Here is a 17,997-nt window from a genome sequence, read left to right on the forward strand (position 1 = left end):
CAGTTTTTAACATTCACATTTCATAACATTTCACGAATTGGACAAAATTGGACATCCATAAATGATACATAAATACATGAAAAATATATATACACATGTATAGACATAACGTAAAGCACCAGTCCTTAGCTGAAAAAAAAATAATCACACTTGGGCGGAGAATGACTAAGGTGTACAAATGCCAAATGCGGAATATCTTCTGAGTGTGTGTGCAGCTCTGGGACCCGTGGCAAGGCCAGAAACAGATGTGACAGCTCCACATGTAGCTTAATCTGGTCCAGTCCCATCCATGGGGATGCACACAATAGGCTGAGCTCCCCTAGGAAGAGTATAGTTACCAGTAGGAAGCTCTCCTGCCACAGGGACACTCTCTTGCTTCCCTGCAGATAGCATGAGAAGGGAAGCGACCTCTGATGTCTACTCAGGAGCAATAGAAATCTTTGCTTGTCAAGTGGTGGAGGATGAAGACAGAGCTACTGATCTTCCCTTTTTTCTTGGACCTTCTATCTTTTTCACATGGTGCCTGCTCCATAACTGGATTTAGCTCCTTGCTTTTAATCTCTCTGGGGTTCCCCTTTCTTCTGGTTCACACTCGCTGCCAGCGGTGCTTGGAGGGCCTCGCCCTGCTGGTCGCGTTTGGGCGGTGGTGTTCATCACTGGCAGGCTCCCGTAGTCTGACAACATCATTCAAACATCTCGGAGTCAAGGGTGGGTACCATGATCATAACAAGATGCAGGATAACTCTGAAAGATGACCAGGGGTAAAGTGCAGCAGCACAACACGGAGAAGAGGATGGAAAGCAAGTGGGAGAGACCCAGCACAGACCTCTCCCCACTTTCAATCTCACCTTTTCTGCCATGTACCCTAAATCACATGTGCATGTAATTCTCCCATCCTTTAACTGACCACTTTTTCTCTCTATCACTTTCTCTCTCCATCTGTATGTGTGTGGTATTCCTATACCGTGAACCCAGCCAAAAGGCAGCAGAGCACTGTACAGAGTCAAAGACAAGAATAAAGTCAGCGAGTGACAAGAGAGGTAGCTGACATGCAGACTGTTAATGTGTTGTGATGTAGTGGTCTTTAAACTGGTTTAACTTCAACTCTTTCCTGATTTGGTACATCGTCTCAGTGGTCCTAATGGACACAGGAATGGGGTTCCAGATCGCTCTCCTTGTTTGGCATTCCTCACTTCTCTTTCACCACATCTGTCAGTAGGATTCATCTCCCCCCCCCCTCACCTCCCAATACGTGCTACTTTTGGAGGGGGTGAGAGGTCCTTTTCTACCCATCGCTCTTAGCCCTTTCTCAGTTCTGTGTGCCCTGGCGGGTGGGAACTCCACTCCCACACTCGGTCTCTGTGGATGAGTTAGTTTCCAGGGCTATTTCTTTCATAGAAGTCCAGATGTGGAGCGGGCCATCGTCACTAACTTTATTCCAGTGATTAATTTGAGCCGGTGTTTTACGGTGCTCAGCACCGACACTTAATTGTAAACACCGGCGCTTGTGACAGTCTGTCACAAGGTGGTGCTGTCTGGCTAATTTAGAGATGACCACGACAACAGTTGTTTATTAGTTACAGTCATTGGCAGCATGGTTGGGTCAATGTGTGGTGGAAGCTGCTCTAACCTCCTGCCAAGAGCTCTTGCACATATTTTTTTATAATTTAAGCACTGCTTAATTCCCTAGGACGTTTTGGACTAGCTCACAAATACTCTTGTCTAAGTAGCCACTATATTGACTCTACCCCAGTGCTTAATTTGAGCCTGTGGTTTCCGGTTCTCAGCAGAGGCACTTAATAATCAACATCGGCCAGTGCAGGTAAGAACAGTGAGGCGGGGTGGAGGTGGGGAGAGTCAACAGAGTACAGAATAGAGGAAATAACATAAAAAAAGAATAAAATCACTTACCTTGCGCTCGCCGATGAGGTGAGCGCACAATAAGTGGCTTTCTTTTAATTTTATTTTTCCTATTCTGTCGTTACTGATAGATTTACAGGAATAAGATGTTATAACTTGGCACCGCCCATCGTTTCTCAGAGTTCTTGTGATAACTTTTGGCATAAGACCAGCAGGTCTGCTCACCAGACTTCATTGTTTTCTAAAGCAGATAGCTGACAGGGCTAGGGGCTCACATACTACTGACCCAGAATTATCAACATCCTCCCTATTCAAACAACGGGATAGTTGTACCACATGCTTTTCAGCCACATTACCTGCAGCTTATACAGTATCCTTCCAGAGTTTAAAAAAGAGTCCGCACTTACGAGGGTTCTTCAGACACAGATGCTCCTTCCTCCAGCTCCTGGGCTTGCTTGTACCATGGCAGCTTTGCTTCCACTGGGAGCTTCTCTGTGAACAGACATGCACCGTGGTTACTATTAATGCCATGGACAAAATGTGAGGATAGCTGAAGTGACAAAACAGACTCATTGCCCCCCAAATGCATGTATCAAAGGATTATCCGTTTGTCTCACCCGTAGCTACAGAAGAACCTCCTATTTGCTCCTGGGTGTCATAGGGCCCTGCCTACTTTCTGTTCCTGCAACTCGCTAAATGAATCTTTGGACAAGGGATGGCAAATACAGTACCATTAATAACAATTGGCAAGGTAAGGTTAGCAGCAGCTTCTGTCAGATGCGTAGCAAGGGTGCTGTGAGCCACAGTCCAAGCAAAAACAATTGGCCTCCAATTGCTGTTTTGGTAGTAAAATACAGGCATATTCAGAGTTTAATATGTCCCTCAGGTCTCTGGGCCTCGCTGCCAATGCAATTAAGGAAAAGTGTGGCTCAGCGGCCAGAGTGCGGGGCTCACGTTTCGATCGCCAGCGGCATCATGTGACTATGGGCACTTAGTTAGTTAGTTAGTTAGTTAACATTCTTTATTCCGCATGTATAAATAGCATAAAAGTAACAATTTATCAAGGGAGGTTACAGTACAAATTTTAAAAACAATTAATCATTCTGAGATCTTCTAGATAATACAATTTCAATATATAAATAAAAACTCACACATCACATCTAACCTGTCCCTCATCAATCCAACTCATCTACAGACTTGCAGCCTGATTCATGAAAAACGGGTTTTGCGATTCTCAAATAGCGAAAAATTGCGATTCGCTATTGAGAAATCGCAAATCTGAATTCATGAAGATTTGCGATAAAAAAATGTGATTCGCACGCGGGCGCAAATTCCATTTGCGATTAATGATAATCGCAGAAAAATCGCTATTTCCGGCTACCCGCGTCGGGATTGCGATATCGCAAATAGCGATATCGCTATTTGCGATATCGCAAAATCGCGAGATCGGGAAAACGGGAAGTCGCATTTCGAGCACAGTGATGACATCACAACCAGGAAGCAGCCAGTTCCCACCCCCATTCACCACAGTGAGGCAGACCTCGAGTGAGCAAGTGGGAGAGCTGCTGCTATTCTACTGGTAATTTGTACTCTGCAACAACATTGCTGCCATGTCAGAGGAACCTGTTCCTGGCCCCAGCAACACCACAGGGCGGAAGAGGAAGCTCAAATTTTCAGAGCAGGAGCTCGAACATTTGATTGAAGGGGTGGTGGCCAACCACGCCAAACTGTTTGGCAAAGACTCCAGGAGGGTCCCGGAGCAGGAAAAAAGGAGGATCTGGCAGGGAATAGCCTCCACCGTCAACTCGTGGGTGTGGCCGATAGGTCACTAGACGAACTTAAAAAAAGATGGTACGACCTCCGAGGTCGTGCCAAAGAGAAGGTGGCGGAGCGCCTTAGAGAGGCATCGGGCACTGGAGGTGGCGGACCTACAGTCCCTCCTAACACAGCCTTGGAGGACCAGGTGGAAGACACCCTTGAGAGGGAGGCGTGCATTGGCTTCACACGTCTGGACTCATCCCGCCCCACCCAAGACACCCAAGGTAAGTGGCATGCGACTGCGACCCTGTCCCCTATGAATGTCCATGACCATATAGGCTCCCATAATGTCCCATAGTCATGCCATTGTTGCACATCAGGGAATGCCCTGAAGCATTGTGGGAGATGTAGTGTGGCCACAATGTAGTAGTACCACAATGCAGCCAGACAGGTTCCAAAGTACGCAAAGCCACAGCCAGTCAGGGAATGTCACCCAGCATGCATGTAGCAACTGCACGTCTGACAGATACATGCAACTAATGATCGTCCACTTACCCTCACAGGTGGCGCTGAAAGCAGCGACAGCGAAAGGCTGCTAATTGATGAGGATGCCCAGGAGGAGGAGGTGCCACCACAAACACAGGCACCAGCCCCTGCCGCTGCAACAACACCAGCAGCCAGGTCCACCAGCAGTGTGCCCCCTGCGTCTGGCGCACCACCTACAGCCACAGCCAGGCCCGCGACTATTGTGCCCCCTGCGTCTGGTGCACCAACTACAGCCGCAGCCAGGCCCGCGACTAGTGTGCCTCCAGTCCCTGCCGCACCAGCAACGCCTGCTGTGACACCACCAGCAGCTGGTGCTACAACATCTGGGCCTGCGACAGCGGCAACACAGCGGCCAGCCACAGTGTCAGGCCAGCAGAGCAGGCGTGGCAGGTCTCGCCAGCACACCACTGCAGCAATCAGCAGGAGGGGCAATGGACAGGGGCTGGCGCGTATGAGCGTCGAAAGACGCATGTTGCGTATCCATTAGCGCCAGGCATGGCAGCAAGGTGCCATACAGCTCCAGCTCTACAAGATTGGGCGCAATGTGGCCGGAGTGGGTGACCGCATGGACCGCATGACGGCGGCCATGGCAGGTGTGGGGGACCGCATGGACAACATGACTGCAGCCATGGCAGGTGTGGGGGAGGGACTGGCCCGCATGACTGCAGCCATGGAGGCCAACACTGCAGCGATGACTACTCAGCGCAGTGCAGCACGCCGGCGCCACCATCAGCTCATGAGCCGGCTGGCCGCCTACAGCAGGTCCAATTATGTTGCAGCCAATGCAACTTCACAGTTGTCGCGGCGGTCCCTAGCACAGCAGCACCAACTCATCCAGTGCTGTGAGGATATGACCAGGGTCCTGGAGCACCTGACCACGGCGGTTACAGCACTACACCCTCCTGCTCTACCTGCCACTGTTGGGGGTGATGATGTCAGTGAGGGGGCATCCAGCATCCATCAGCAGCCACTCTGCCTCACAAGTCCCGCCACTTAGGCGCAGCACCAGGCCCACGGCAGGTACAGGTGCCCCGGAAGAGGATGAGCCTCAGAGGCGCTTGGGTGGAACGCGCAGGAGGCGCAATTGACTACTAATGACAATTACAGGCACAGGCTGACTATAAGCCTGCCCTGTCCTTTGACACAGCAGTATGCAGTAATACTGTTAGTAGAAGATAGTTGAACTGGTACCATTTTTGTGATTGAAACAATTATATTTATTTTTGCAGCACACATTAGCGTTGTGTCATTATTACATGTTGCATGCATTAGTGATTTGTGGGGTGAGGGAAGAGGGTGCACTAGAAACTGTTCTCTGTGATGTGGTTGCGACGTCTGTGGCCTTCAGCTGGGTTCTCCCCGCGTGCATGGCGCGCATGTGCAGGTGGCCGGTTGTCCCCTTCAGATTCACTGCCAGAGATGTCGACAGGTATCCGGCGCTTGGTTGCAATGTTATGTAGTATTGCGCAGACAGCCACAATGCGGCAGCACACTGCAGGACTGTAATACATGGCCCCACCTGTCTTGTGCAGTATGCGGAACCTGCTCTTGAGCAGGCAAAATGTCCTCTCTATGCAATTCCTTGTCCGTATGTGTGCAATATTGTAGCGCCGTTGCTGGGGTGTAGCAGGGTTGAGGTATGGGGTGAGGAGGTATTCACGGAGAGCGTAGCCACTGTCACCTGAATGAGAGGAGCAGAGGGTGATTGCCTGTGCTGCGCTGCTACCTAATTGCAATGTGACATTGTCGACAAAGTGTACTTACCAAGTAGGTGTCCTTCCCCGAAGTCTCCCCTGGCCAGTCGTGTGTGGAGGCCGCTGTGCCGGAATATGAAGGAGTCATGGCTACTCCCTGGGTACTGGGCCACAATGTCAGTGATGTATGTCTTAGCATTGCAGACCATCTGTATGTTGAGGGAGTGGTAGGACTTGCGATTGCGGAACATATACTCCGTGGCAGCTGGTGGGCAGATGGCGATGTGGGTACAGTCTATGCATCCGAGTACATGTGGAAAATGGGCTACATTGTAGAATTGTAGCTTGGTCAAGTCCAAATCCTGTTGGCTGGTGGGAAATGTGATGTGACGGTGTAGCTGGGTGAGCATGGCGTCAACAAAAGTCTGGAGGCAGCGTGACATGGTGGGCTGGGATATCCCCCCAGCAGCCGCTACTATCCCCTGGAAGCTCCCGGAGGCCAGGAGGTGCAGGCTACACAATACCTGCACATGTGTAGGCACCGCATTGGTACGCCTTGTTGGGTGCTGCATCAGAGGGTCAAGGTCCTGTATTAGCTGCATTATCATTTCCCCATTCAGCCTGTATTTTGCATATATCTGCTCTCTGGTTTGGCCCAGCAAGGTGACCCGCTGGCGGAAAATCCTGTCCTGGATCCTGCGTCTCCTCCGTGCTGCTCGCTGTAGACTTCGACGCCTGACCACCATGTACATTCCTGGCATTGTGGAACTCCTAATGCTGCTGCTGATTGTCCTTATGTGTGATTGGTCAGGTCTGTACCTCTTACTGATTGGCCAACGGTTTTTTAAAAGGAAATTTTTGATGGCTTTTATGGTTACCACCTGCTTTGAGTTGGCCTTAATTTGCGCCGCGCAAACTGCGATTTTTGGGATTTTCGCTATTTGCGATTTTTCATGAATGTCGATTGCGATAGTATTGCGAATTCGCAATTTATTTCGCAGAATCCGTGGATTGTCGCATTTTCCGATTCGCTAATGCTCTCCTACCGGGATTCTGCGAATTTAATTGCGAATTCGCAATTATGGGTTTGCGAAGTCGCTATTTTCTTGTTGAATCCCGATTACGGATATTGCGCCCGCAATTGCATTTTCGCAGCGATTGCGGGCGCAATTTAGCTTCATGAATCAGGCGGTTAGTTCACGCTACCCCTTGTGGTCCTTAGTCTAAATGCAGCCCTTAAAAAGTTAATAATGCAAAAAGTGTAAATGCATCTGGGGCCTATTTTAAAAATAGAAGTGCCACCCTTGCTTGTTTGAATCTGGCCTTTATTAAAATACCCTTCAGAAAAAGACTTCTGGATTGTAAATAAAATGGGCAAAGTAAAACAAAGTGAAGCTTGTCCTGTTGAGACCTGTGGTCGCAGCCACAGGGCTTCTTCAACTCTGAGGGCGATGTAAACCCCGCCGGCTCTGCTAAAAACATAGATTTAGCCTAAACGGGGTCATTAAAAATCTATCGCGGGCACTGCTTATACAAGAAAGGTGTGGTTCAATGCCCTTGGTGGACCTGGCTATTAAATATTCTCTCACCAACGGTTTGGCCAGCTCTCTATCTCCCCGGAGCGTCGAAGCACACTTAAAGAACCGGTCCTTGACCAAGGCCTTATCCTGCATGCTTATTTTCGAAAGGTTAGCAAATAAATCTGCACATCTCATTTTCTCGAGGCACTCCTTCACATATTTTAGCCAGGGAATTTTGAGTCCATGGTCCAGGGAGAGACAATCTTCTATAACCTGCCTGCTTAGGGCCGCCTCCTCATTTGCCCAGATCTTTACCCAACAAACTAGGGAATTGTTAGCCCACCTATCCGTGATATAACGGGCACCCTATTCTTCATGTACCATGTGGGCTGGCGTGCTCTGGGGGACTTTTAACAAACGTCTGAGATACTTATTCTCCTCAGTTTGTAATTGGCTAGCCTCAATGAATCCCAACACCTTACTGCCATACAGCACTTTAGCACAACACATACAACTATATAGTCTCAGAATTTGCTCTGAGGACCAAAGTCCTAGCCTTTGTGCAAAGTTCATTATTGGTCCTGTACATCTGGTCATAGTTCGGCATTTCTCTTCTAATAAATATTTAAAATGTAATCGCCCATCAAATAAAATCCCAAGATACGGAAAGGACTGTACCTTTCCTAAACAGTGAGATCCAATTGTGTAATTATAGGATTTACCTGGCTTTTTGCCCACTTCCAAAACTATGAGCACTTAATCCCCCCGATGTACCCCTGTGCCTTGAAATCCCTAAGGGGTGATGTGTTTGCGCTTTACAAATAGTAACTATTAATTACAATTAAGGGTCCCTGTTTTCCATTTTTACTGATTTTTGCAGATAAATACAGACAGAAAACCATTTATTTTCCTGTCTGCATTTAAAGGTAAATAAAAATGGACAATAGCTGTGCGGATTGACAGGCAAGGGGATTACAAAAATATAGGGATATTAGTAAAGAGCCTTAGACAGCAGTAGATTTGCACAACCTTGATACTTAAACTGTCATATTTTCTTACAAGTGGATATTTTACCATCTGAGTGTGTATATATCATTGAAACCTGTCAGGCGTTCAGGCACGAGTGCACTTAACTGGTTAAATAAATGCAGAAATATACACATTTCAGCTTCATTTTTTCACAAAACCTAAAATAAATATGGATAAATACAGGTAAAATGATCAAAAACTAAATATGGATAAATACAGACGGAAATGACAAAAATATAAATACCATGACACCGGGAGCCCTAATTATATGTGAACTAATCACGTAACCTTCAGATATATTGCCCCTAAACCCCAGAACAGCCTCCCTTTGCACATCGGCTAAGCAGGTCAAAGGCTACTTTCAAAGACCAACTAAAAACCTGGGGGCATATTACCAACAACTAGCGATAATTATCGCTAGGTTGGCTTAGTGGCAATAATTTTATCGCCGTGTAGCGACGATTTTTATCGCTTAGGAGCCTTGATATTATCAAGGTTTATCTCCTAAGCGATAAAAATCGGCCGAAATGCATGAATATCGCTGAAAAGTCAGCGATATTCATGCATTATCAAGCAATTGCTCTTAGCCATGTTATCCACCTCCCATTGGATAACATGGCTAAGAACTGCTCAGGGCAGGTGTTAGCTTTCGGAGATAATCGCGCTTAGCGCGAATATCTCCAAAAGTTGGTAATAGGAGATAGTGATGTTAGCGACTGTTTCCAGTCGCTAACATCTTGGCACGCCCACTTTGCATGTCATTAGTGATAAATATCACTGACATGCAAAGCAGGGCCCAAGATGGTCGCTATCTCCTACTAGCTGTCGCTAACTGGTGTTTGCGACAGCTAGGTAATAGGGAGATAATTTTATCTCCGCTTTCTTGGCTTTTAAAGCCAAAAAAGCGGAGATAAACCCCCTTGATAATATGCCCCCAGGTTGTTCTAATTCTTACCCCTACAGCCCTTGAGGATGGATTCGTAGTGCTGGAACACCCCTGTCAGGGGCAGCTAGGCGCCCTATAAATCTTAAACATAAACAATCCTGCTGCCAGAGTTGTATTAAATGAAGCGGGTATTTTTATATTTGTTATTCATGTTCTAGGCTTACAATTCTCTATGAGGACATCTTTAAAAACTCTTTAGCCTGAAGGCGTCCTTACCATGTGTGGACATCACGCCTGGTGGCTATAGAGGGCAGCAAATAAAAATGTTATTGAGGCCAATGCTTAACCACAGGTGAGTGTGCACAAGTAACAGAAGGCTGTGCTAGTTTTGAAAATTATTTCCTTGTGTTTTTATCAAATAAGATGTGTAAAACAGTAGGTCCATCACATACAACTGGATCTTACTTGTTGAAGCTGTGTGGTTTTTGTATAATTTTTAATTTACGCCAGTCATGATACTGGCACTTTTAATGTACAGGTAACTAATACTCTCCCAGAGATGGGAGTAGAATTTGCACCAGTGTGGCCATTGCTACTTCTGGTCAGGGTGTCCAAATGGTTGACGGGGCACACGCCTTTCTGGAAGGTCCTTGAATAGGAAGGCAGAAGGACTTCTGTACCAAAATATCAAGGCCTTCCAGATACAAAGTCCGAGGCAGTGGAAGCCTTATTGCCTGAAACCAACTCATGCTTGGATAATTTTTCCTCAAGAAATCTCTAACAGACCTACAGTAATTTTCAACGTAAGTTCAAACCACCAGCCTCCTGTTGATTTGTCCACTAACAGTCAGCAAAGCTGAGTCACCCTGGCTCCATAGAGGCACTTTGAGCTTTTTACAAATGTCTGATTCCTTGTAGACATTAAGATGCCTCTAATGACTTTGATATCGCCAGAAGGTGGCTCAGTGAGTTAAACATTGTGCAATGACGTACAGGTTTTTAGTTCAAATCGCGTTAAGGCCAACTCAGCTTCCCAGCCTTCAGACATAGATAAATTACATGCAATGAAATTGGCTTGTAGTGGCCACTGTTATTTCCAGCACTTAAAAATGCCCGACGTGCAATACTAAACTAATAGTTATTATAAGAACTACATTCCAAGTGACTGTTATTAAAATGGTTAATTTGTTTGATTGTTTTTTATCTTTTTATTCCCCAGGTTTTACCTCAGACGTTCAGGTGCATTTTTGTAAATGCTCATGTTTGTCCCTCCATTTCTTTATGTCTTGACAATATTGCAATTGTGTCTGTTGACACTCCCGCGCTTCTATGGTATTAAGACTTGAACTCAGTTTGTTTGGTGAGCTAAGAGCACACCAAGGTGAATTTGGCCTGCCTGCTTAGGGCTCGCCTAAGAAGGAGCATGCCCTGTCTCTTGCATGGCATATTATTTTCTAACAGCGGGCTTTCAGCCTACCCACTTATTACCGTTGGTTGGCTTCATTGTCACTCTCCTTTGCTTGCTTCTTATTGGTCAGCGGCTGGAGGTTTTCTTCCACTTTGTGGGGTTGTCCCTTCCTTGGAGCATGGGCACATTAATTGTGCCCTTCCACTGCACATTTTTGTAAACGCTACTTTTTTCTTTTTGTTTTAGCACTCTATCAGAGTGCATCTTTTTTGAGCTGCCGCCCTTGTGTACTTCTCTCCACTTCACGTCACCTCCATTGACCTTCTGTTATCTGTCCTGTTGCCCCCTACCTTCAATCTCTGTATTGTCCATGTTGCTCCAACACCCGCCCTAGCTCTGTTATTTGTATTGCCCCCCTATCTGTTCTACTTCTATTATCTTACTTGCCCTTCCAACTTACTCCCCCTCCGCTATCCGTGTTGCCCCTCTACTGCTTAGTTGAGTCAGTGGTTTCCAGTGTGGGCCATCGACACTCATTTGTGGGAACTGGCACTTATTTTTCTACATCAGATATTTACCGAGAGCAAGAGGGGAAAAAACAAACAAAGCATGAAGACGGAGGAAAAGAAAGACAGAAATTTTTTTATAAAGAGAGAAAGCGTGAGCCTGCAAGAGCGAGGTAAAGGGACAGGGGGTAAATGAAAGATTCATGAGGTGGAATCATAAGTACCCACCCTTGGTAGTGGGTGCGCCAACATTTAATTGAACCAGCTGTGGACTTCTGAGCAGAGCCAGCAGGCATTCTTTCACAAATTAAGCACTGTAATCCTCCCACCCCCCTCTGTTGTGCATGTCACCCCACCCGTTCTCCCTCCATTGTCCATGTTGCCCCTGCCATACTCCCTCTATTGTCTGTTGTGCACCAGACACCTGCCCTCTCCCGTTGTCCGTGTTGCCTCTCAACATAACAAAGAAAGAGCTGTCTGCCATTCCTCTATTGTCCATGTTGCTCCTCCCACCATCTCTCTCCCATTGTCCATATTGCCTCTCCTACCTACCCTTTTCCTTTTCCCGTGTTGGTCACACCACCCACCCTCCCTCTGTTGTCTATGTTGCCTCCCATGCCAGACTTCCCTCCATTATCTGTGTTGCCCCTCGCACCTGATTTTCCCCTTCCACTCCAACCCCAATGTCTGTGTTGCACCAGCCACTTGACATCCTCTGTTGTCTGTGTTGCTCCCTCACCGTCTTAACAAAAAAGTACTGCCCGCCTTCCCTCTGTTGTCCATGTTGCCCCTCCCACTTGTCCTCTCTCTGTTGTCCCTGTTTCCTCTCCCACCTGCCCTAGCTCCACCTACCCTTCCTCCATGTACGTGTTGCCCCACATCTGCCCTCCATGCCTCCATTGTCCAGGCTACACCTCAATTACCCAACCTCGCTCCAATGTCCAGTGCCGGCCAATTCATTGCACTTTTTTCTTTCAAACTTTCAGTCATGCTGCTTTACAAAGTGGCTAAAAACCTTGACAAAGCCAACACCTCGCGTAGGCAAGACCTATTGACTTTGCCAATTGTTAGAAATTGGGATTTTGGTTGGCTAGGGTATACACCTAAGCCAGATAGTACTCACCATTCTAGTCAGTGTAAGCTAGATACACACCTAGGATAACCTGTGCCCCTCCCCCGCCCAGGTAGCTTGACACAAAGGAGGCAGGCTTATCAGAAGAGGCAATGTGTAAATTACTTGTGCAACACCCATACACTAACACAATGAATACACCACAAAAAGATTACACACAGGTTTAGAAAAAGGTTTAGAAAAATAGGTGATGTTTATCTGAATTAAATAAGACCAAAACGACAAAAATCCAATCAGTAGCTCAAGAGATATCCCTTTTAAATGAATCAAGGTAATAGCAGTTTCTTAAAATTTCTGAGCGTTTTCAACATATGCATAGTGCTGCATCCCTAGAAGAGATAATGCGCTTCTATAAGAATATTTATGGTCCCGCTGAGAGTTCACTCACACTCCCAAGCGTAGAGCAACTGGCTTGTAGTGAGTTAAGGAATCAAAATAGTAGCTGCGAGGATCGCAGCAAAGTAACATAGGGACCGCTTGGGTCCGGTTGTAGACAGAAGAAAAGTATGTGCACTCAGCTGCGAGGAGCACAGCACAGGAACAAGGACCATCCGGTCTGGCCACACACAACAAATACCTTTGTGAGGCAGCGGGAGAAGTATCCGACAGTGCTGACCTCCAATACAGTGCTCCCGTACTGGTGATGGTGCCTCGGTGAGTTGCTCGGCTGAGTGCAGCAAGAGTGGTGATAACATTGTCGAGGTCTTCAGCAGCCTCGTTGCCCTGGCAACGGGTAGGGAAGGGGTTTCAGTGCTCGGTTGCCGGGGCTGGTTTTGTTATCAGCACTCCACCGCCACTCATGTGTAAAGTGGGGCTTTGTGGAACACTTCAGCTTGGTGTGCAGAATGGCCTCTGAAGTAGAATGAAAACTACGAGGCCTTGCAGAGAAAATGATAGCACGCTAAACCCACGGGATTCAGGCAGCGCTGCAGGTCCAAAAATGCAGGTCTTGGTTTTCCCAAAGCAGAATGTTGGTTCAGGCCGAATAGCCTCTGCAGTGGTAAATCAAGAAGCAGATGGCGGGGTTATGTCGTCGTAAAGAGTTCCAGAAGACTTGGTTAGGTTACAAATGATAAGTTTATTCTTCTTAGATGGTTAGATGGTTGATATGTAATATAACCCCACCAGGAGCATCCTCTCTGCTGCTCAGCCCAGGATCCAACTGACAGTCCACTCACAGCATACCAAACATTCCAATGACATCACATTCACACTAACATCCTACACTCACTGGCTGAACAGCAGAGGCAGAGAAACAGTACCAACATACCCCGAATGACTTAACCTGGACTGTCATCGAACAGTTTAACACAACTGGACCTGACAATGAGAAAATCCTTCTGACCAAGGAGCAAAGATGGATCTACCGTCTCTCACTCCAACGTGATGGACTCAATGATTCCATACCATGGAATTCGCTGAGATGTTAAGGTGTTCCACCTCCACCTCCTCAGACCCATGTTATCGCTCCACCGGTGGTGCGAATTTACTCCTGTCCCTTAATCTCCTGGTGTACCCTATAGTGCCTCTAAATGCTGTAGCCAACGCATTTTTTATGTATTTTTATTATGTTTCATCTCTCCTCTTCTGAATTACCCTTTCCTACATACCCACACATGGAAAGAATCTTATTCTATTTACCCGCTTGTTTCAGGGACACTCACGTGGACAACGCCCACCGCCACCGCCGCAGGCGCTGTCCGATAACTGAATCTAGTATTCACTGCGCTTGCGCACACTTGAAATACTTGCAGTCTCAGACGCGCAGGCGCGTTAGTAACATGACTCAGCAATAGGCAGTCTGTCTTCAGTGTTCCTTCTACCACAGGTGATCGCAATGAAATCGGGCACATTTAAACACCGCGGCAGACCTCCATCACTACTCCGGAGGTCGATGACGGCACCATAGGTCCCACGCAGGTCTTGACCGCCAAAACCGTGAGTGTCTTGGAACCACGCTATTTTCCCGGGTAAGCTCCTTTTCCCTTGCAGGTCGCTCACTACCTCTGGCCTGTCTCTTCCCTAGGGTCATACCTCTGCCAGATCACTCCTGGGGGCATTCGCGGAAAAACGCCAGCGCAAGAATACTTTTCTCTATATGTTTTGAAACACAGATTGTGTGTGATGCTCCCGCTCTCTAGCTCACCACATCTTTACATATATCCAGATAACTATCACGCTGACAGTACCACCAGTACTGTTACACCTTTGCCACATTTTATAGCCGCTCACGCTGCACTTAAAATCGGCCATTTTTTTTTAACATTGTGAATTCAAAACAACCATGCTAAAGACTCTTTTTCTGTATGTTCTGTTACGTCATAAATGTTGTATGTCCAGGTATGCTTGGTGAGGGTATCCCCCTCGCACACTTACAGCACCTTAGTGAGTGCTTCACATAGTCTAAATTACACACTCACTTAATTTTTAAATTTGCACTTCCACTTTGTTACGGTCCTGAGGAAACCCAGCTTAACTTAAAGGCTCTGGCTGAAACATGTAGACCACACCTGGATGTAGGAGGTCTTAACTTTGTCTCCCATTACATCCACTAGCCTTGTTTTTAATCGCTAACAGAGGCCCAGTTATTAAAATATAATTCACCCTTGGGCACTGGGACCACTCTATAGCATTTTTAATCTTCACAGCTCACGTCACTAAGCTGTACACTCAGTTATATACCTGCTCCGCTGTAATCAGGCGTCGAAGCACACCCGGGACACATTCGGTGTCACTGAGTGGGCCCGATGATGAAGCATGCCACCAACCAGGTTGGTGGGTGAGGGCTTCATGAAAAAACCTAATGGTTTACCCCTAATCATACAGTTCTGAGTCCTGTAAATATTTACAATAGGCTAGTTCTTTTTGATTACATATAGATCAGCAGTTTGCCAGTCTCTGTGGATGTTGAAAACGCTCAGCATATTCATGGTAAATAAACTTAAGGTAACTGTACAGTTCAATGTTGTACTTGGAAGATGAGGCAAAGGGCTTACTATACTTCAGTTCAATTCATAGCTCAGTCAGTGGGTTCTTAGATGTAGTGTCAACATTTTGTAGATGCTGAGTTCACACCTCTAAAGGCAGCAAGGTGTCAATGCAGCAAGAAACATGGCAGCAGGTAACAGAGGCCCTGACAGAAGCAGGCAGTGGAATCAGGTAGTAGAGATCAGTCAGAAAGCAGCAGGTAGCAGGAAGCATATGCCCTGTTTGAAGCAGACAGCAGAAATCAGCAGGTAGCAGGAACCATATCCCCTGTTTGAAACAGGCAGCAGGAATTTGGCAGGAAGAAGCACGTAACAGGAAAGTTACGCCTTGTCCATGCGCTGTCCGGTGAAATATGGACACTGGTGGGGCGGGAGGGCATACAATCCTTAAGTAGGTTTGTTTTAAGTAAAATCTTGAACAAAAGTACCTTTAAGAAGCTTGAAGAAGGTCCTCACGCGTAGTTTTAATCCCATCCTCGTCGCCAATTTATGTTGTGTCGTAGTGTAGAGTTCCAGAAGACTTGGTTAGGTTACAGATGATAAGTTTATTCTTCTTAGATGGTTGGATATGTAATCAAAGCCCCACCAGGAGCATCCTCTCTGCTGCTCAGCCCAGGATCCAACTGACAGTCCACTCACAGCATACCAAACATTCCAATGGCATCACATTCACTCTAACATCCTACACTCACTGGCTGAACAGCAGAGGCAGAGAAACAGGGAAGATGTAAGGTAGAAACCTTAGATATAACAGAGGTCTTAGATGTCCCTGAGACCTCGGGGAGAACAGGGGGCAAGCCAGCAAGCCCTTGGAGTCACTCTGGGGCTTATTCCTTGATCCTCCAGCAAGGCAGAGGTCAGCAGGCAGCAGGGCAGCTCAACAAAGCTGGGAAGCAGTTCCTCAGAACAGTCAGGCTCAGCAGAGTGGCAAACCTTCAGCACAGCAGCCTTTACTCTAGCAGAGTTTCTTCCCAATCCAGTAGTATATCATGTGATAGAGCCAGAGCATTAATACTTATTCTCCAGAGTGTCTTTGGTGTAGGGGTAGACTTAAAAAGAGCCTTCTGAAGTGCACAAGGATCCCTTTCAGCCCACCCTGGCTCCAGACTAACAGTAGGGGGTAAGTCAGCTCTTTCTGTGGGGGCAGGACACAACCTATTCAAATGTAAATGTGAACCACCTCTTCCTCCCCTGCCCAGAAAGACTATCAGTATGCAGATGAATGCAGATGTACCCTTTTTGTGTTGTGGTTGTATAGAGAGTATGGATAAAGTGTATCTGTCACCCTTGGAGCCAGGCTGCAGGCACACAGAACAAAGTTAAAAGCAGAGAAATATACACTTTCTAATAGTGGCATTTCTAACATGAAGTAGCTATTCCTTTCTAATAAGGAATTACAGCTTAAAATGTATTTTAAGGAATCCCCAATTCTAGCCTACGGAAGGAGTAGGCCTCAAAGCTGTGAAAAATAAATGTAGCTGTTTGTCACTGCCAGGACATGTAAAACTTAACAGTACATGCCCTGCCTTTTAGTTACACAATACCCTGTTCTTATGGTCACTTAGGGCCTGTCTTAGGGGTGACATATGTGTAATAAAAGGGGAGTTTTAAGGCTTGGCAAGGTTTTAAATGCCAAGTTTAACCCCTTGGCCGCGGCGGAAATTCTGCTGCGGCGCTAGAGGGGAGGGGGGCCGCGCGGCGCCACCATGCTCGTGACGGAACCACTCCGTCACGAGCCGCGGTGGCGCTGGGCTTGTGATGGAATGGTTCCACCACGGCCCCGCCCGCTCAATGGAACGCTCAGCCCAGGCGCGAAATCAGCGCCGCGCAGGTGTGCCGGCCGGGCCGTGACGGAATCATTCCATCATCAGCACAGCAGCACCGTGGCTCGTGACGGAATGGTTCCGTCACGAGCATGCAAGGGGTTAAGAGACAGGTTTGAAAGGCTACTTGTGTGGGTGGCACAACTAGTGCTGCAGGCCAACTAGTAGCATTTAGTGTAAAGGTCCTGGGAGCAAGTGCTACCACTTTACAAGGGACTTACAGGTAAACTAAATATGAAATTATGTTTAAACCAATATTACCATGGTTAGATGAGAAGCACATGAACTTTAGAGCTGGTTAGCAGTGGTAAAGTGCTCAGAGTCCTAAGGCCAACAAAAAGATACAGCAAAGAGTGGGAGGCTAAAGGCAAAAAGTTGGGGGAAGACCACCCTAAGGATGACAGTTCTAACACCAATTATTGCTTTAAACCTGTGTATGTGGCTTTTGTGGGGCTCAGCTAAAGCATGTCAAACTTCCACCCACTCTCTCCAGGGTGGAGCTCACACTGCACAAGATCCTCTCTACACCTCTTTTAAAGGTCGTAATAGAGCATGGAGAGAAAGAAAAAGAACGTCAACCATCACACGTAGGAATCATTTTAATCCCTCCCATTCACACAGCGTACGTAAAAGAATGCTAAGTATGACTCTGAAGAAAGAACAGGTGTAGTCTGCCTTCTTACCTTTGGCCCTGTAGCAGGGCGTGTGCACGAGACATTCTTCCTTGATGTGTGGCTTAGTTTTCGGGCTGCATCCCCCAGTGTGCATGCCTCTGTGATCCATGCAGAGCACCACGCGGTACCTCAGGCCATGTCCACACGTCACAGTACACTAGAAGAAAGAGAAAG

The 17,997-nt window shown here is 47.0% G+C and overlaps 1 protein-coding gene across 1 annotated transcript in view; it reads right to left on the reverse strand.

The window, feature by feature from the left end:
• The window catches only part of ADAMTSL1 (ADAMTS like 1), a 796,153-nt gene that overhangs the window by 295,042 nt on the left and 483,114 nt on the right, over window positions 1-17,997 (reverse strand). Inside the window, exons 12-13 of the mRNA XM_086961466.1 lie at window positions 17,833-17,980; window positions 2,268-2,352 (exon numbers count right to left, since the gene is read on the reverse strand). Coding sequence (XP_086817592.1) covers window positions 2,268-2,352; window positions 17,833-17,980 — 233 coding nt within the window. The remainder of the gene's footprint in view (window positions 1-2,267; window positions 2,353-17,832; window positions 17,981-17,997) is intronic.

Source organism: Lissotriton vulgaris, chromosome 3_1, assembly GCF_964263255.1.
Source record: "Lissotriton vulgaris chromosome 3_1, aLisVul1.2, whole genome shotgun sequence".
Lineage (NCBI taxonomy): Eukaryota > Metazoa > Chordata > Amphibia > Caudata > Salamandridae > Lissotriton > Lissotriton vulgaris.